We start from the raw sequence: 14510 nt of genomic DNA, 5'->3' as shown, positions 1-14510 counted from the left end.
CCCTTGTCAGCCTTACCTCGGGACGGCGCCGTGCACCACACTGCTGAGTGTGGTGGCCAGAAGAGGGACTTGGTGGCAAAGCCTTCACCGTGTCAAAGGCTCCCACACATCAGAGTCCCACAGTGACTGTCCAATTCCACAAACAAGTGAAATGGAGCCCTGCTGGATGATCTGCCGAAGTTGCAAGCCATCCAGCGCGTGGCAATATGGGCTTGAATCTCCACCCTGCCAAGGTGAAAGCACTTCTGACCCTCCAAGAAGACCCATCTCCGGAGTCCACTTAGTCCCCCGGCCAGGAGGGGAATGCTCAGTCACACCCGACTCCCTCTACCCCTCTCCCCAGCCTGCCATCCTCACCCAAAGAGAGACTCCTGGCACAGCATAAGACTGCCTCAGAGCGGAGGGCTCTTCTCCCCTTTCAGCCAGGAAGGCCCCTGTCCCTGTCAGCTCCCTAGCAGTCACCACACACGTCAAGTAATCAAACTGCTGCATTTTATTCTGTAGAAAGCGCCGCCCTACATAACCCCGAGCCCGTGTCCAGGGCTACCGGAAGGTAGAGAAGCTCTGGGTGCTTGTGCAGGAGGCATAGGGCACGCCCCGGGAGCGAATCTGCAGGGTGTGGAAGGTGAGGGGTGGGTTTGGGCCTGAGGAGCTGGGGTTCAGGGACTCGGTGTGAGGCTCCATCACAGTCACGGGGACAGCATAGGACAGCATCTGGGGCCGGTCATCCTGGCGTCTCACTGTGCCCTTGCCCAGGAGGTGCAAGACACAGGAGAGGACATCAGCACTGCTGCAGGTGGACCCCCTGCCAAGGCTGCTGACCAAGCCCCTGGGAGGACATGGGCCCTTCTGCCAAGCCTCCAGCACCTGGTATGGAGCGGGGAGGGGAAACGATACGTCAGAGACGCCCAGCTTACCGCACCTCTAGCTCCCAGCCCCAGGACAGTGAAGCCATGAGGGGCACCCCAACCCCACTCCTCACCCACTACAGGCTCTACAGTGAGCCAGAAACTTCAAATGTGGATCCATCTCCTCCTGTGGACTGCCCCCTGCCCCCGGCAAAGCCTCCTCACCCAACGCCCACCCCCGCCTACCCGGCAGACAAGCTGGTCAATGTGCAGGCCCTCGTCCCCGTGGGCCTTGAGGATTCGGACAATGAGGCAGTTGAGAAGGTTCCGTCTCTTCTCCAAGTTCCGGCCCTCTTCGTCCTCAGCTTTCAGGTATGTCTGAGCTGGGATGAGCCACACGTTGCCCCTCCGAGGCCTGGGTTCCTCGCCACCATCTCGAGTCTTGAGCACCCCTGAAATAAGCGCAGGTCACTCGCGGGGCCCCGAGGAGGCTGGCCCCAGCTCAGGGCAGAGGCCCCGGGGCCCTAAGTACAGACCTCCTGGGGCATCCTTTGTCTCGTGAAGGTCCAGGGGGCCCCTTGAAGAGGTAAGAGGCCCAACTGCCTGATTCAGCACATCTGGAGAGAGCCCCGAGAGCGCCAGCAAACTCTCCACGGAGACCGCCTTAGGAAGAGGAGGGAAGCGTCAGGGCCTCCCCAGGAGGTGGAGCAGAGAGGGTGGAGGGAAGGCAAAGGAGGGACAGGTGGGAGAGCGCAGGGAGGCGTGAGGGGCTGGGCCACCTTCAGCTCGTTGAGATGCAGCAGCAGCCACATCTGCACGGTGGACACGTGCAGCGTCTGGTCCCCAAACTGCAGTTCAGCCCGGCCCAGCCATGTCCACTGCAGTCGCCTCTGCGGGGCCTGCTCTAGGGCAGGGTAGCTCTGACCTGAGTGTCAGGGAGGAGGAGGGAGTCAGGGGGGCTGGCGAGGACGCACCATCGGTGGAGCTTTGTCCCCGTTAATCTCTGCAGAGTCTGGGGCCCAGTGTTTCTGGACACTGTGGTTCCTGGTCTGAGCTTCCAGAGCTCGGTCCTCTCTGTGTCTGCCTCCTGGGTAAGGGGAGCCCACCTGTGTCAGGCAGGCTGTGATCAGTGCCTTCGAGGAGTTCCCCAATTTTTAAGGGAGACAAAACCACAAAGTGAGGAAGGATTGGGGCTCTCATCAAACTAGAAGCATCTCCCCCAGTAGTGTAGGAGCTCCCTGAGGGCAGGGTCTAAGTCTCACCCCCCCCTCCTTTGTCGCTGCCCAGCCCAGGATCAGCCCCCACTGGGGAGCTTAGGTTACGATGACTGACCAGGAACGAGACACCCACCACTCTCTGGTGGTCTCAGGTGCCTCCTGCCTCCATCCTCCCCACCACCCACAAAGGGAGTCCTGGGTCTTATTTTAAAGACAGAAAAGACAACAGGCTAGGGATCTGGCACCTGTAGCCCCACCCCAAACCTAAGCTCCTACCCTTTTCCTCAAATCTACCCCGTGAGGGCTGCCAGCCCCAGGGGCCACCCCCAAGCCCAGGTTCTTTCCCAGTGTCCCAGCCCCCAGTTCTCTCGGCCAGCTGCTCACTCTTGTTGTAGAAGTTGGAGTATCGGTTCAAGGTGCCCCTCAGGTAGGCAGGCAGGCAGGTTCTGGGGTTGAGCGTGTGGCAGATGGAGGCAGTGGGCCAGCAGCGTGGTGACAGGACGAGCACAGACACTTCTGGCATCGCCCCTTCATAGTAAAGGTCCTCGTTCTCATCCTCCTCCTCAGCCGCCTCCTCTCCCGCCCCGCCGGCCGCCGATGCTGCCCCAGCTTCCAGCTCAGCTTCCTCTCCGGTCCCTCTCTCGTGCCCCCTGCCACTGGCCTCATGGCTCACCTGAAGACGACGGAACACAGGGCGCCCCAAAGCCAGCGGCTCCTCTGGTCTGCCCCATGCCTCTCTCTGTGCCTCCCACCCTCCCACTTGCTAATTCCCTTCCCCAGCGCCCACCTGTATTTTCTTCTCTGTGTCCTCCAGCTTCAGGAGTTCCTGATCAAGCCGCTGGAGCTGGTACACGTGGAACTGGCGCTGCAGCTCCTCCGAGGTGCTCAGGCTCCGCAACATCTGCTGGGGGAGGCGGTTGGGGAAGCAGGGGCCGATCTGCTCCAGCACGGCCCCCTCCAGCCAGCTCGAGCCCACGCTCAGGAGACGGTCCGCCATGTAGTGCCTGCAGCGCGCACAGCCCAGGCCGAGCCTCAGTGTGGTTGCTCGGCATGGCCCCCCCCGCCGCTCCGGGACTCCAGCCTGCCCGGACCCCGGCCTCCCAGCCCCGAGGGCTGGCCCTGCCCGTCATCCTGCCTCCCCCCACCTCCCACTCCCTTGGTCCACACTCACTGGTAGTAATGCTCGAAAGTGGTGGCAATCTCCAGGCCAGAGAAGATCAGGACGGTTTCCAGGCATCGCTGCAGTTGGGCCAGCATCTCCATCCCCCGGGCCCCACCGATCCGGCTGCCCTGGATCCGCTGGTCGATGTGCCGTGCAAACTGCTCGCTTACCTGGGAAGTGGGGAGAGCACAGGAAAACTATGAAGGAGAGAACGGAGGAGGTGAGTGGGAGCAGGGGGAGGGTCTGAGGAAGGAGATATGAATGGCCAGCAGGTTCATCAACTGGTCAGCGATTTTATAAAACTCTTATAAAATCATTAACTGTGTACGTTAACAATACTAAAATGATGAAAACTGTTTTTTTCACATTTATCATGTCTAGAATCAAACTAACAATAGTAACTCAATGCAAGGAGACACAAGCACACCTCAGAGATATGGCGGGTTTGCCATCATAATAAAGCAAGTCACGCAAATTTTCTGGTTTCCCAGCGCATACAAAAGGATGTTTACGTTATACCATTGTCTATTAAGTGTGCAATATAGCATTATGCCTAAAAAACAGTGTACATACCTTAATTAAACAATACTTTATTGCTAAGAAATGCTGACCATCACCTGACAACACAGGGCTGCCACAAACCTTCAATTTGCAAAAAATGCATTATTTGCAAAGCACAGTAAAGCGAAGAGCAATAAAAGGAGGTATGCCTGTAAGTTATGTGCACAAAGATGGTCACACCACGTTGTTACAGCCATGCTTCTGGCTCCCACTTCGCTGTTCTCTGCTTACCAGGGCACTCTGCTTAATTGTCCATCTTCTCTAGCAGACTGTAAACTTTGAGGGAAGGGATTTCGTCTATCTTCAGCTCTTATCTCAGTGCCTGACACATTTTAAGTGCTTATTAAATATTCGTGGAATGATAGGAATGGTGGAGTAAATTATAGTATCGATACATCTATTGGATGGAATTTATACAAAAGTTTGAAGACAAACAACACTGAAAATGGCTTTTCATGTAAGGGTCAAAAGAAAACAGAAAAAAGCATTTTAGCTACTTGTGAGTAAACTATGTGAAATGAAGCACACAAGTAGAAGAAAGTTATGCTGAGATGTATTAGGATGGTACAAAGCGGGTCATTTCTTTCTTTTATCTTACCTTTTATTTTTTTTGGGGGGGGGGCTGTGGGCATGGCTTATGGGATCTTAGTTCCCCGACCAGGGATGGAACCTGGGCCCACAGCAGTGAAAGCACAGAGTCCTAACCACTGGACCACCAGGGTATTCCTGTTTTTTTGAATTTTTGATAACATGGTTCTATATTAGTATTGTACATGCTCCTTGTTGAATGGGAATGGAAGGGTGGGCCATTCTGAGGAGGGAAAGGGAGAGTTTAGGGGGAGAGGCCCCAGGGGAGGAGAGGATGGGAGGCTTACGTGGGCAGCTCTGAGGAAAGGGAGCTTCAGCAGGGCACTGGCACAGCCATTCTGCAGCGCCAGCAAGAAGGCTGCCCGTGGCCCAAACAGCTCGGAGCTTGACTTCTGCAGATTACTAAAGTGTTCACAGTAGCGGGGCACAAAGTCATCATCCCGCCAGTGTGAGGTCAGAAAACTGTTGACCTGGAGGGTGGGAAGGGGCGGCAGTGTGAAGGGCAACCCAACAAACCAACGGCACAGTTCTGCCCTCCCTCCCCGCCCCCCCTCCACCACTCCTGCCCACCTGCTCCTCCACCACTGCCCGCCAGCAGCGGGTCAGGTTTCTCATGATGCTGCTGGGAAGCCCCCGGGTGGCCAGGGAGCTCCAGTCATGGCTTCTGTTTCTGCCCTCTGTGGAGACAGGGGAAGGGGCAGAGGCAAGGCGGTGGCAGCCCTCAGCTCCTGGGTCCCCATTCGAGGGTGAGCCTGGGGTTCTTTCCTGACATTCTGCCACCCAAAATGATGCTCCCAGGTGGGGGTGACACAAACCAGAAGATGAACAGGCTGAGCATGCAGGGAGGGGAGACTGAGGAGGGAAAGACACCTGTAGTATGTGAGTTGGGGGAGGGAAGGCCCCAACCGAGCTCCCGCCTGAGCCCCCAGCACTCACTGGGCCGAGGAGCAGCCACCACTGGAGGGGCTGCCTCGCAGGGCTCCACGTGCACCAGCAGGTGGGTGAGGCGGCGCACCCGTGAGGAGAAAGCTGCTGCGCGGCTCTGCGGGTTGTGGGCAGCCTCCCGACACTCCAGGTACTGGTCCAGCAACCAGCCCAGCGGGCTGACACCATCCTCATCTGGAGGCAGGGGAAAAACAAGCCAAGGCAGGGCATGTCTCCAGGGCAGTGGGGAAGCTGGGCTGGACAGGAGTGCCAAGAAAGAGCAGCAGGACAGAACGATACGGCAAGGGAGGTAGCAAGGTCCCGCCTGACCATGTGGTGTCAGCTGGCAGCCAGGAGACACGGGAAACGAGGCGGCCCCTGGGATGTGAAAAGGGGGCTTGGGGATACTGAATGAACGCAGGTATCCAAAGGGCCAAGAGCATAACCCAGGTGGCTCTAGGTTAGAGCAAGAAGGGGCTGATGAGCAGGGCCGAGCAACGGGACAGTAAAGGGGCCAAGGGCAGGGACAGTTACCGGGGGAGGTGATGTTCTGCACCAGGGGGCTGACCAGGGCCTCCCAGCAGGTCTTGCCCAGGGCTCGGGCAGCTTCACTGTCTGGGAGGAAGCGATCGGCAAAATTCTGCTCCTGACGTAGAGCCCCGTTGAGTCTGGGGAGAAGAGTGGGGAGGAAGGTGTTGGGGGCTGGAGGCCTAAGTGACTCCCGTGTCCACCAGCCCAAGATCGCCAGCTACCCCTCTCATGCACACAGGTACACACGCACTCACACACACCTAGAGCTCAGGGACAGGAGGCTCCTGCGGTCCTCCGCGACGTCCTGGCTCCAAGCCTGCGCCCTGACCATGTAGAAGAGGCGTGTGTGGCGACACAGCTGCTCCCGGAACACCGGCCAGAACGTGGGTTTGGGGCCCAGGACCTCTAATCCCCGAATGCGCGTGTCGATGCCGCCCTGCAACGTGCAAAGGCCCATTTCCACCGGCCCCATACCCTCCTCAGGAGGGGCTGGAGAGGTGGCCCAAGACCTGCAACAGTTACAGGCCGCAGAGCCTCGTGCCCACGGCTGCCCCTCTCCCCCGGCCCCACCTGCTGGCAGCGCTTTATGCGGATCTGGATGACTGGCCAGAAGCAGTTCAGGTTCTCCAGGAGGACCACCCGGCTGGCAGAGGGCATCACGTTCACCTGGTGGCAAGGGGGTGGCAGGCAGAGAGCGCCGTCACGTGTGTGGATGGGAGTGCTGAAAGAACCCTAGTCTGCTCCCGTTGCCTGCTGTGTCCCTCCCTCCCCCAGCTCTGGGGTGTGCGGGGTCCTGACCGAGGGGTCCTAATGCCACCCTCACTGCTCAGGGTCTGATGCTGTCACACGGGCACAGGGATGGACTTCATCTACTATGGGGCTCAAAGCAGGGAGGAATATAGGCATTTAGGGGTCTGGGCAGGAGGGTGGATCCCTTGAGGGGTGGCCTAATGGCACAGGGGTCCCTACCGAGTTGAGTTCCGTGTTAAGGGAGGTGGCGCTGTCGCCGCCGAACACCACCACCCTGGCCGGCATGTAGCTTGAGTCTTCGCCAGCCACCAGCAGAGCCAGCTGCCTGGGAGCGGGGCAGAGGGACCAATCGGAACCGGATCCAGTCGTGTCCTCACAGACACAGCCAAGGGGACGCTGGTCACCTTCAGGGGGGTGTGGGTGCTTCCCCAAGACAAACGGCAGGGAAGTCACGGGACAGCGTGGGTGTGTGTCTAGGCACAGGCATGGAGCACGTTACCTGACGAGGACGCCCTGGTGCATGTGTAGGGTGATGTAGTGGGAGCCGGCACTGCCGCTGGACTCCCAGTAGGTCTTGGGGTTGCGGTCCGTCAGTTTGCTGGCCCGGTGCGGGTTGGAGGACACCTCCACCTTCTCCCAGCACTTGTCCTCCTTCACCTCCACGCTGGAGCCTGTGGGCAAGCGGGAAGGGGTGGCGGTCACAGCCCTGGCAGGTGTGGAGGGAAAACAGACTGAGGTGTGGGGACGCAGGGTGACGGGGGGACAGGCACGAACCCTGGCACAGGTATCTGAGGAACACGTCAAAGAAGGGGATGTTGATGGGGCGGTGCGTTCGTCTGTGGTCTTCGATCTGGCCCAGCACCATCTGCAGCCCAGACATCGGAGAGAAGAGGTACGGGGAGGGGGCAGGGACATGGAAACACACGTGGAGGAAAAACCCCAGCAGCAGCGGGACTAACTCCGTAACACTGGCAGAGCAGGACCAGCTGGGAAAGCGGGGCCAGGAACAAACGGCCCCAGATTCCCTAGATTCACCTGCCTTCCAACTTCAGGAACACACCCCCTTCCCCTGCCACTGCTTGGGTTTCATACGCTTACCCAGCTGTGAACCCAAAGGCTTCCCCCTGCCCTTCCTCCTGACCTGGATACAGCCTCCTAGGATGTTGGTGGTGAGTTTCCGGTAGAGGTGGGCATGCTTCTCACACTTGAACACCATGTCCCGCAGCTCCTGAGCCAGCTCCAGCTTTCCCAGGTGCTTTTCCAGGGCTTTGGAGATGGCATCTCGGGCTCCCAGCTGATTCAGCACCACGGCATAGTCCCTGCTCACCGAGGCCAGGTGGTGCAGAAAGAGGATCAGCTCCTGGAGCACCTGGGAAGGAGGCAGGGGGAGGTGAATAAAGGGGACAGACCACAAGCATCTTCAGTAGTACTGACTACACACCTACTGTGTGCTGGGTGCCAGGGCTACTGCAGTTAACAGAGTGAGGAAGTAAAAAGACAAGGATGAGGAGACACGAGGGCTCGGTGGAATTAGAGAACCAAACAAACTGCAATGGAAAAGCCAAGAGGTGCCCTGGACCCTGGGGTTCTTGACTACTGATTACACTGGCAATAGGCGCAGGGGGCATCCCGGTTGTTTCTTTTCAGGCCCAGCTGTCCCAAGAACCAGCTGTGGGGCTGTGTTACGAGATGCTCAGCCCCCAAGCACAGACACCTGACAGCAAAGAGGGGGCCGAGAAGGACCAGATATATATGTGGACACTCAGTAAGCCCACCACAGAGCTAAAATCTGGGTAGCCGCCAAAGGTGTGTGCTGCAGACACCCGCTGCCTCCATGAGCCTAGTTCTCTGACCGCTTCCCAAGTCTTCTGTGCCCAGGAGCGCTCTGTGGCAGGGGACTCTGGGATGTGATGGTCCCCTCTGCCTCCTTCACCCCCCTTCCCTTCACAGGCCCAGCCAAACAGGAGCCACTGAGGCTCTTAATGTAATATAGATATCCTTTATGTAACAAAGGAGATGGCAAATAAGATCACACATTTGGGTTATATTTGCATAATGAAACACAGGAAAGATACATAAATTAATACAAATGGTTACCAATAAGGGGCATGTGGGTGGCATTGGGAGGACAGGGACTCAGGTGGGAGTGAGAATTTTGTTTCTACCTTGTTATATTGTTTTGATTTGTGAACTGTGTGAATGTACGACCTATTTTTAAAAATACAATTCAATTTTAAAAACGAAACCCAAACCAAGAGCACAAAGGCTCCATGGTGCCCTCTCGAGCTGCGCCCAGGGGGTCTCCCTTGCCAGAAGCTGCCTGGCGTCCTCCCCCTCTCAGCATCTCCCCAGGGCAGGGCAGGGGTACCTCTCGGTCAGTGTCTGGGGACCGCAGGCAGGCCATGCAGGCGTCCATGGCCTCATGCCAGGGGAGCAGCAATGCCTCGGGAAAGTCCACCAGCCGCATCAGGATTCTGGGGAGCAGGGGGCAGGAGGAGAGAGATATGCAGCCAGCCTCAGAGACCCCTCTGCCCAGCCCCGCCGCTCACCACCCCCTCACCTCAGAACGGCCAGGTGCAGGGCCTTGCTGGCCACGGGAGTATCGAGGCTCCGCATCAGCGTGAGGAAGGGCTGGGGCTGCCGCTGCAGTTGCAGCAGGAGTGGCTTGACCTCGCTTTCCCGGGGCCCCTCTGAGCTGAGGGCTCGCTCCAGATCCAGGAAGATTTTCCCAGCCAGACCGTAACCCTCCACCAGACGCTGCAGGGGAGTGTTGGGGCACTGAGTCGGTGCTTCTTTTGCTACAGGAAAGGAGAAGTCACAAGAGTTGGCCATTGTTTGTGACGTGAAGGATCAGAAAAGGAGAGACATTCGTAACTCTCAACTCTTGTTTCCTCATTTCTCCTAAAATTATTTTTAATTTTTTTCCCCCTAAACGCTAGGTTTTGGGGATCTCATAGCATCTCTTAATGTACTTTTAAGACAGCTTCATGACAAACTTTTTATTTTGTATTCTTAAAATAGCAAAGGAGCTTCCTATCTGCAAATAGCAGAGCATTTCCCTATATCTGGAAGCATGCAATAATCTGTTTCTCTCTACAATAGAAAAAATTCAATGTGAGGGCTTTCAAGGCTTCAAATTTCTTGCAATGTTCTAACTTGACATTCTCCTTCATACTTTGGAGGGAGGACAATGTCTGCTTCTCCATTCACTGCTTATCTCGAAATTTCAGATTCTTCCCTAAAGTGCCGTCTTTTCCAGAGAGAACTGCACAAAAACCAGCACAGACATCCCTCCCGGGCTAATGCCCTCCCAGAGGCCAGTGTGCAGAGCTGCTGTCTGTTTGGCACCCCACCTTCCACTGTGGCTGCGTCTGCTGATTCCTGAGGCTGGGCCTGGGCTTCCAGCAGGGATGGGTAGGCCAGCTGCCCTGCCAGGGCCTCGGGCCCGTATTTCCTGTAGACACGGCAGTTGAGCAGGTCCCTGAGAGTGCTGTCATCGAGTCGCTGTGGCATAGCCAGCAGCAGGTCCTGGGCCAACTCCATGGGCACGGCCAGCTCAGCCAGGATCTCGTCATCCAGAATCTGTCATCGGGGAGAAGCTCTCACTGCAGGCGGCTCTGTTGGTGCAGAGGCTCCAGAGGCACTTGCCAGGGGAAAGGAGTTCTGCATACGCCTTCTCCACCCCAAATCTCTCATGGGGGCTCCTCCCAAACAGCTCGCCAACATCTCCAAACATCCTAGACCCCTCCCCTGCAGCCCTTATGCTATCACCCTCCACTTCCCGTCCCGAGCCTTCCAAATGCTCTATCACAGTCCAGCCCTCCAACCTCTGTGTGTCTCTGGGCGGCTCTACCTCCCCATCCAGGTTCTCCTGGAGGATCTGGAGAACCTCCTGATGGTCAGGTCCATCCAGCTTCTTGATGAAGAAGAGGAGCTCCCACCACTCGGCCTGGCTCAGGTGTTCACTCTCCTCAGCGTCCTCATCCTCAGGCAGCACGTAGGGCACGGTGTAGAGCTCTGCCATGGGCTTCCACCGCCAGGAGGGCAGGGCTGTGGAAATGAGAGGGGCACAGGGACGTCACTGCCCGCCCAGCCAGACCACCGCTCCTCTGCTCAGAGCTGATCCCTGCTTCCCCTCTGGGCTCACCTACACCCACAGCTCCACTGACTGCTGCCCCCTGGTACTCATCAGCCTCAACCACGTCCTCGATGTCTTCTTCAAAGCCCAGAATCTCCAGCATGTGCCAGTGTACCCAATAGGTGCGGCCTGTCGACTCCCACAACACCTGGGGCATATGGAAAAAAAGAGAGGGAAGGGGAAGAGAGCTCACCTAATGACCGGCTGTGGCCCAATGATGAGGACACACAGCCCTCACAGCCCTCAGGCTGACCACCTGGCCAGGTTTGGAAAAACCTCTAAAGAACAAAACCTGTGGTATATGGAGAACACGTACACGCACACAAAGGATGCCTTCCCCAAATGAGAACAGGCTCTCTCCTCTCACCTATCCTTGGTGGCTTATGCCCCCACACTTTCTCCTGGCCTTAACCACACTGCATTCCTGAACTTGACCTTTGGGATGGTCTTGCTGTATCAGTCTTCTTCCTGGGAGTGAGTCCTCCTGACCTCAGAGTCTCCTAAAGGCAGATTTTCTCAGCCCTCCAAACGGCCCCCCTCTCAATTGCTGACCCCCTTTTACCATACCCAGCTTACTGAGGGTTTTCGCTTTGAATGGCCTGCCAGAGGCCCCAGCTTGAAGCCCCAGCTATGCCCCACCCAAGACAGACCCCCAACGGTGGCCCGCCACCGCGCTCTTGCTCACCTGCACAGGGGGCACGCCATTGTTGCTCTGCCGGAACTCGCCCTCGTCCCCGGCACTGATCTCCTCGTAATCGTCCAGCATCCGCACTCGCATCCCCGGCTGCAGTGCGTCCCGCACGTACAAGGCGTAGGTATTGCCACTTGCGAACTCAGAGCGAGGGCGAAACCGCCTTGACCTCCTAAAGGAGGGCAGGGCCTGGGCGGGTGGGTGCCCTGGGCCTGCATCTGCCAGCTGGGGCTGGAAGATGGAACAGGAGGGCCGTGCCGAGGGCCCCTGCCTGCTCGAGGCCCAGTCCCAGCGCATGGCCTGTACCAGCTCCGAGATCAGGGTGCCCATGGCCATGCTGAACTCCAGCTCCAGCCGACCCCTCTCCCCACTCAACTCCTCGGGAGTGGAGCTCTGGGCTCCTGGTTCCACAGCACTGTCATTCAACTGATCCAGGAGGGAGGCGACATGCAAATAGCGCTTCACCAGGGAGAAGAGCAGCCTTCCTGGGACCTGTAGGACACAATCTTTGGCCTATGTCCCCCTTGCTCCAGCTTTAGTGCCTCTCTCCACACTGTCCTCTGTGGACAGGTGCAAAGGCCTGATCCCTAGATTTTGTCCACAGCTCCCTCCCAACACTCCCCACAGAATACCTGTGGCAGCTGAATGCCCTCGAAAGACATGGGATGTTCAGAGAGCGTGGCCTGTGCAAACAGTGCCAGCAGAGCACAGCGGCTGTCAAAATCCAGGTGTTTCTCAATGGCCTCCTGCTGGCTCAGTGACAGAAGGATCTGGGTCCGGGTCCCTGTAACCCACACCCTAATCAGTAACGGCTCCCTAACCTTGCCCTTCCCAGGCATCTCTCTTAGATGCTCTACTCTCTCACTCCTTTTGCTGCCACACACTAAGAATGACATGATTTGCTGATTTGCTTCAAAAGCCAAAACTTACTATCTTATCCTATGCTATCACAGTCTCATGTGCAATAGTCTAATAGTCTAAACTCTTCCTCTGCATAGAAAGACAGTTAATAGGAAGTTCTTGAGGATTCAGTCTCCCCTTTCTGCCGAGATGCCCACACTCACCTTCCCGCCTCCTTTTCTTCCAATCCTAAGACAAAGGCAACAGAATCATTTACGTACTGATGAGATCAGAGGCTTCTGTCACAGGGACCTGTGAGACGCTAAGCTGACCCAGTCCCTCTCCTGCTCCCCTTTCCTCCCCACACTGCCCCTCACCAGCATCATGGGAAGCCAGGGCTTGTATCATCCGGCCTGCGCTCCAGCGAATTTGATAATCGGGACTACTGAGCATGTGCATGAGCAAGTCCAGGACCCTTGGGTCTTTGAAGACCCCCGTGAGGGGCTCAATGCTTGCGTAGGCGCTGAGCACATGGACAGTGTGAAGCAGAGGGGCGGGAGGGATGGTGCCCTCACATTCCTCCAGCTGCCGAAGGGCCCTCTGAATCAGAGACTTCACATCGGTTTCCATCTCCCCCAGCACAGATTTGTCCAGGGCTCCAGCCTCCCCTGCTGTCTCCTGGGAGGGCCCGATGACCTGGCCATCTTCGCCCAGCATCTTGTGGCAGTTGGCATAGATCTCGTCATTGGACATCCACAGCAGGATGTGCTCCGCCTTGCAGTCCACTTGGTTAGAACTGCCTTCCCCGTCATCCCCACGCCGGAGGATGAGCCAGCGGATCTGGTACTCAGGATGCCCATCATGCCCCACTCGCTGGCGTATCAGCTCATCAGGATAGGCGTGCAAGCCGGGCCCCAGGGGCACCCTGAATTCCCTGTAGCGGAGCTCCCCCACCATCCTGGCACCTGGCAACACAAGGAAAAGAGAATAGGCAAGCTAGAGTGAGAGGGGAGGTCAGAAAATCAAGGACACCCAGAAGTTGGGACAGCAAATGTGGCAACAGCTGTCGGGCTGGGTGGGGTAAAGCAGGGCCCAGGAGTTGCCTGCTGCAGGCTGGGTGGGGCCAGGCCTAAGCAGAGGAACATTGGGGTGTTTGTTCTGAAGGAACTCAAAATTTGGGGGCTAAAAGGAGGGTCCGAGGCCCTGCGTGCAGCATGGAGCGAGTTGGTTTGGAGCAGAGGAAAGGGGACAGTGGAGGCAGGGCAGCCTTAGAATTAAAGTGAATCCCAGGGCCCTGGGACAGGCGGCAGCAGACCTGAGAAGGGTGTATGCGAAGCCCAGAGGGGTGTGTGTTTTGGGGAGTTGGGGATCGAGACCCCGAATGAGTATGGGAAGGGGTGCTAGCTCCAATGATTGAAGCATCAGAGAGTGAGTCTGCAGGGGCAAAAGACCCAGAGACCTGGTGGTGGAGTGAGGGCGCAGGGCGCGACGGGCTGGGAGAAGGGGCTGGTAGGCTGGAGGCGCCGGAGATTGGAGGCGCTTAAGCAGCAAGGCCAATGGGGGCGACGTGAGGCTCCGAACAGGGTGCACAGGAGACCCGATGGGTGAGGGGCGCGAGGCTTGTAGGACCGGGGTCGAAGACCGGAGAAGCCAGGGGCGCGCGGCAAGGTGCGGGGGAGGGGGCTAGGCCAGATAAACAAGAATCCCGAGGCGCGGCAGAATCGGGGGCGCGAGGCCCGGTGGACGAGTGGGCGGAGGAAAACCCGGGCTCGGGGCGGGGGGCCGCGGCGGGGCTGTGGCCACCTCAGAAGTCGATGGGGGTCCCGGCGTGTGGCCTGTCCTTCGCCGAGCTAAGGACGCGGCGCAGACTATGGCGGCGGCGCTGACGGAGATTTGGGCCCCGCCTGGGCCCCCCGAAGGGGTCGAGGCGGAGAGGCGAAAGGGGGCGTGTTTCCGCAGGACAGGCGGCCGCAGGGGGCGTGGCGCGCGGGATCGAACGCCCTGGGGGCGTGGCGCTGTCTGCTCCCGGCCTGCGCGCAGGTCTGCGGCCTCCGGGGCCTGGCAGGGCGGGGCCTGTCCCCAACCAGCGGCGCCGCCCGCCTAGCTCTGGGGGCCCGTCGCCCGGAGCCGCCGCTCATTTCCGCCAGGCCAAGCGGAAAGCTAGGGGCCCTGCGAGAGCGCCGGGGCGGAGCCGCCGGTGCCACCTCGGCGACGCGCGGCACCTCCTCCTCCGCCCTTTCCTTTTCCTTTTCATCCCCCT

General features: G+C 58.2%; 1 protein-coding gene across 2 annotated transcripts; it reads right to left on the bottom strand.

Annotated features, from left to right (window-relative positions):
• Positions 1 to 475: 475 nt before the first annotated feature.
• Positions 476 to 14360, bottom strand: CUL7 (cullin 7). Of its 2 annotated transcripts, none has more exons than XM_082414571.1 (26): positions 14054 to 14360; positions 12628 to 13215; positions 12043 to 12194; positions 11405 to 11902; positions 10729 to 10867; positions 10435 to 10631; positions 9935 to 10163; positions 9142 to 9379; positions 8950 to 9055; positions 7723 to 7950; positions 7356 to 7446; positions 7081 to 7252; positions 6801 to 6906; positions 6402 to 6497; positions 6092 to 6267; positions 5835 to 5968; positions 5313 to 5495; positions 4947 to 5053; positions 4664 to 4846; positions 3237 to 3397; positions 2853 to 3069; positions 2450 to 2738; positions 1628 to 1773; positions 1385 to 1511; positions 1095 to 1300; positions 476 to 867 (listed from the first exon to the last, which is right to left on the bottom strand). In XM_082414571.1, exons 2-26 carry the CDS (start codon positions 13205 to 13207, stop codon positions 544 to 546), a joined length of 5085 nt encoding a protein of 1694 aa, XP_082270697.1. In that variant the 5' UTR covers positions 13208 to 13215; positions 14054 to 14360; the 3' UTR covers positions 476 to 543. The 2 variants fall into 2 exon arrangements, with proteins under 2 accessions (XP_082270697.1, XP_082270698.1); XM_082414572.1 differs by having other exon boundaries at positions 12826 to 13215.
• Between the last annotated feature and the right edge of the window lie 150 nt (positions 14361 to 14510).

Source organism: Balaenoptera physalus (genome assembly GCF_965194825.1).
Source record: "Balaenoptera physalus genome assembly, chromosome: 11".
NCBI classification, from domain to species: Eukaryota; Metazoa; Chordata; class Mammalia; order Artiodactyla; family Balaenopteridae; genus Balaenoptera; species Balaenoptera physalus.
The sequence above is the reverse complement of the archived record's forward strand: the minus strand, read 5'-3'. Positions and strand labels throughout refer to the sequence as shown.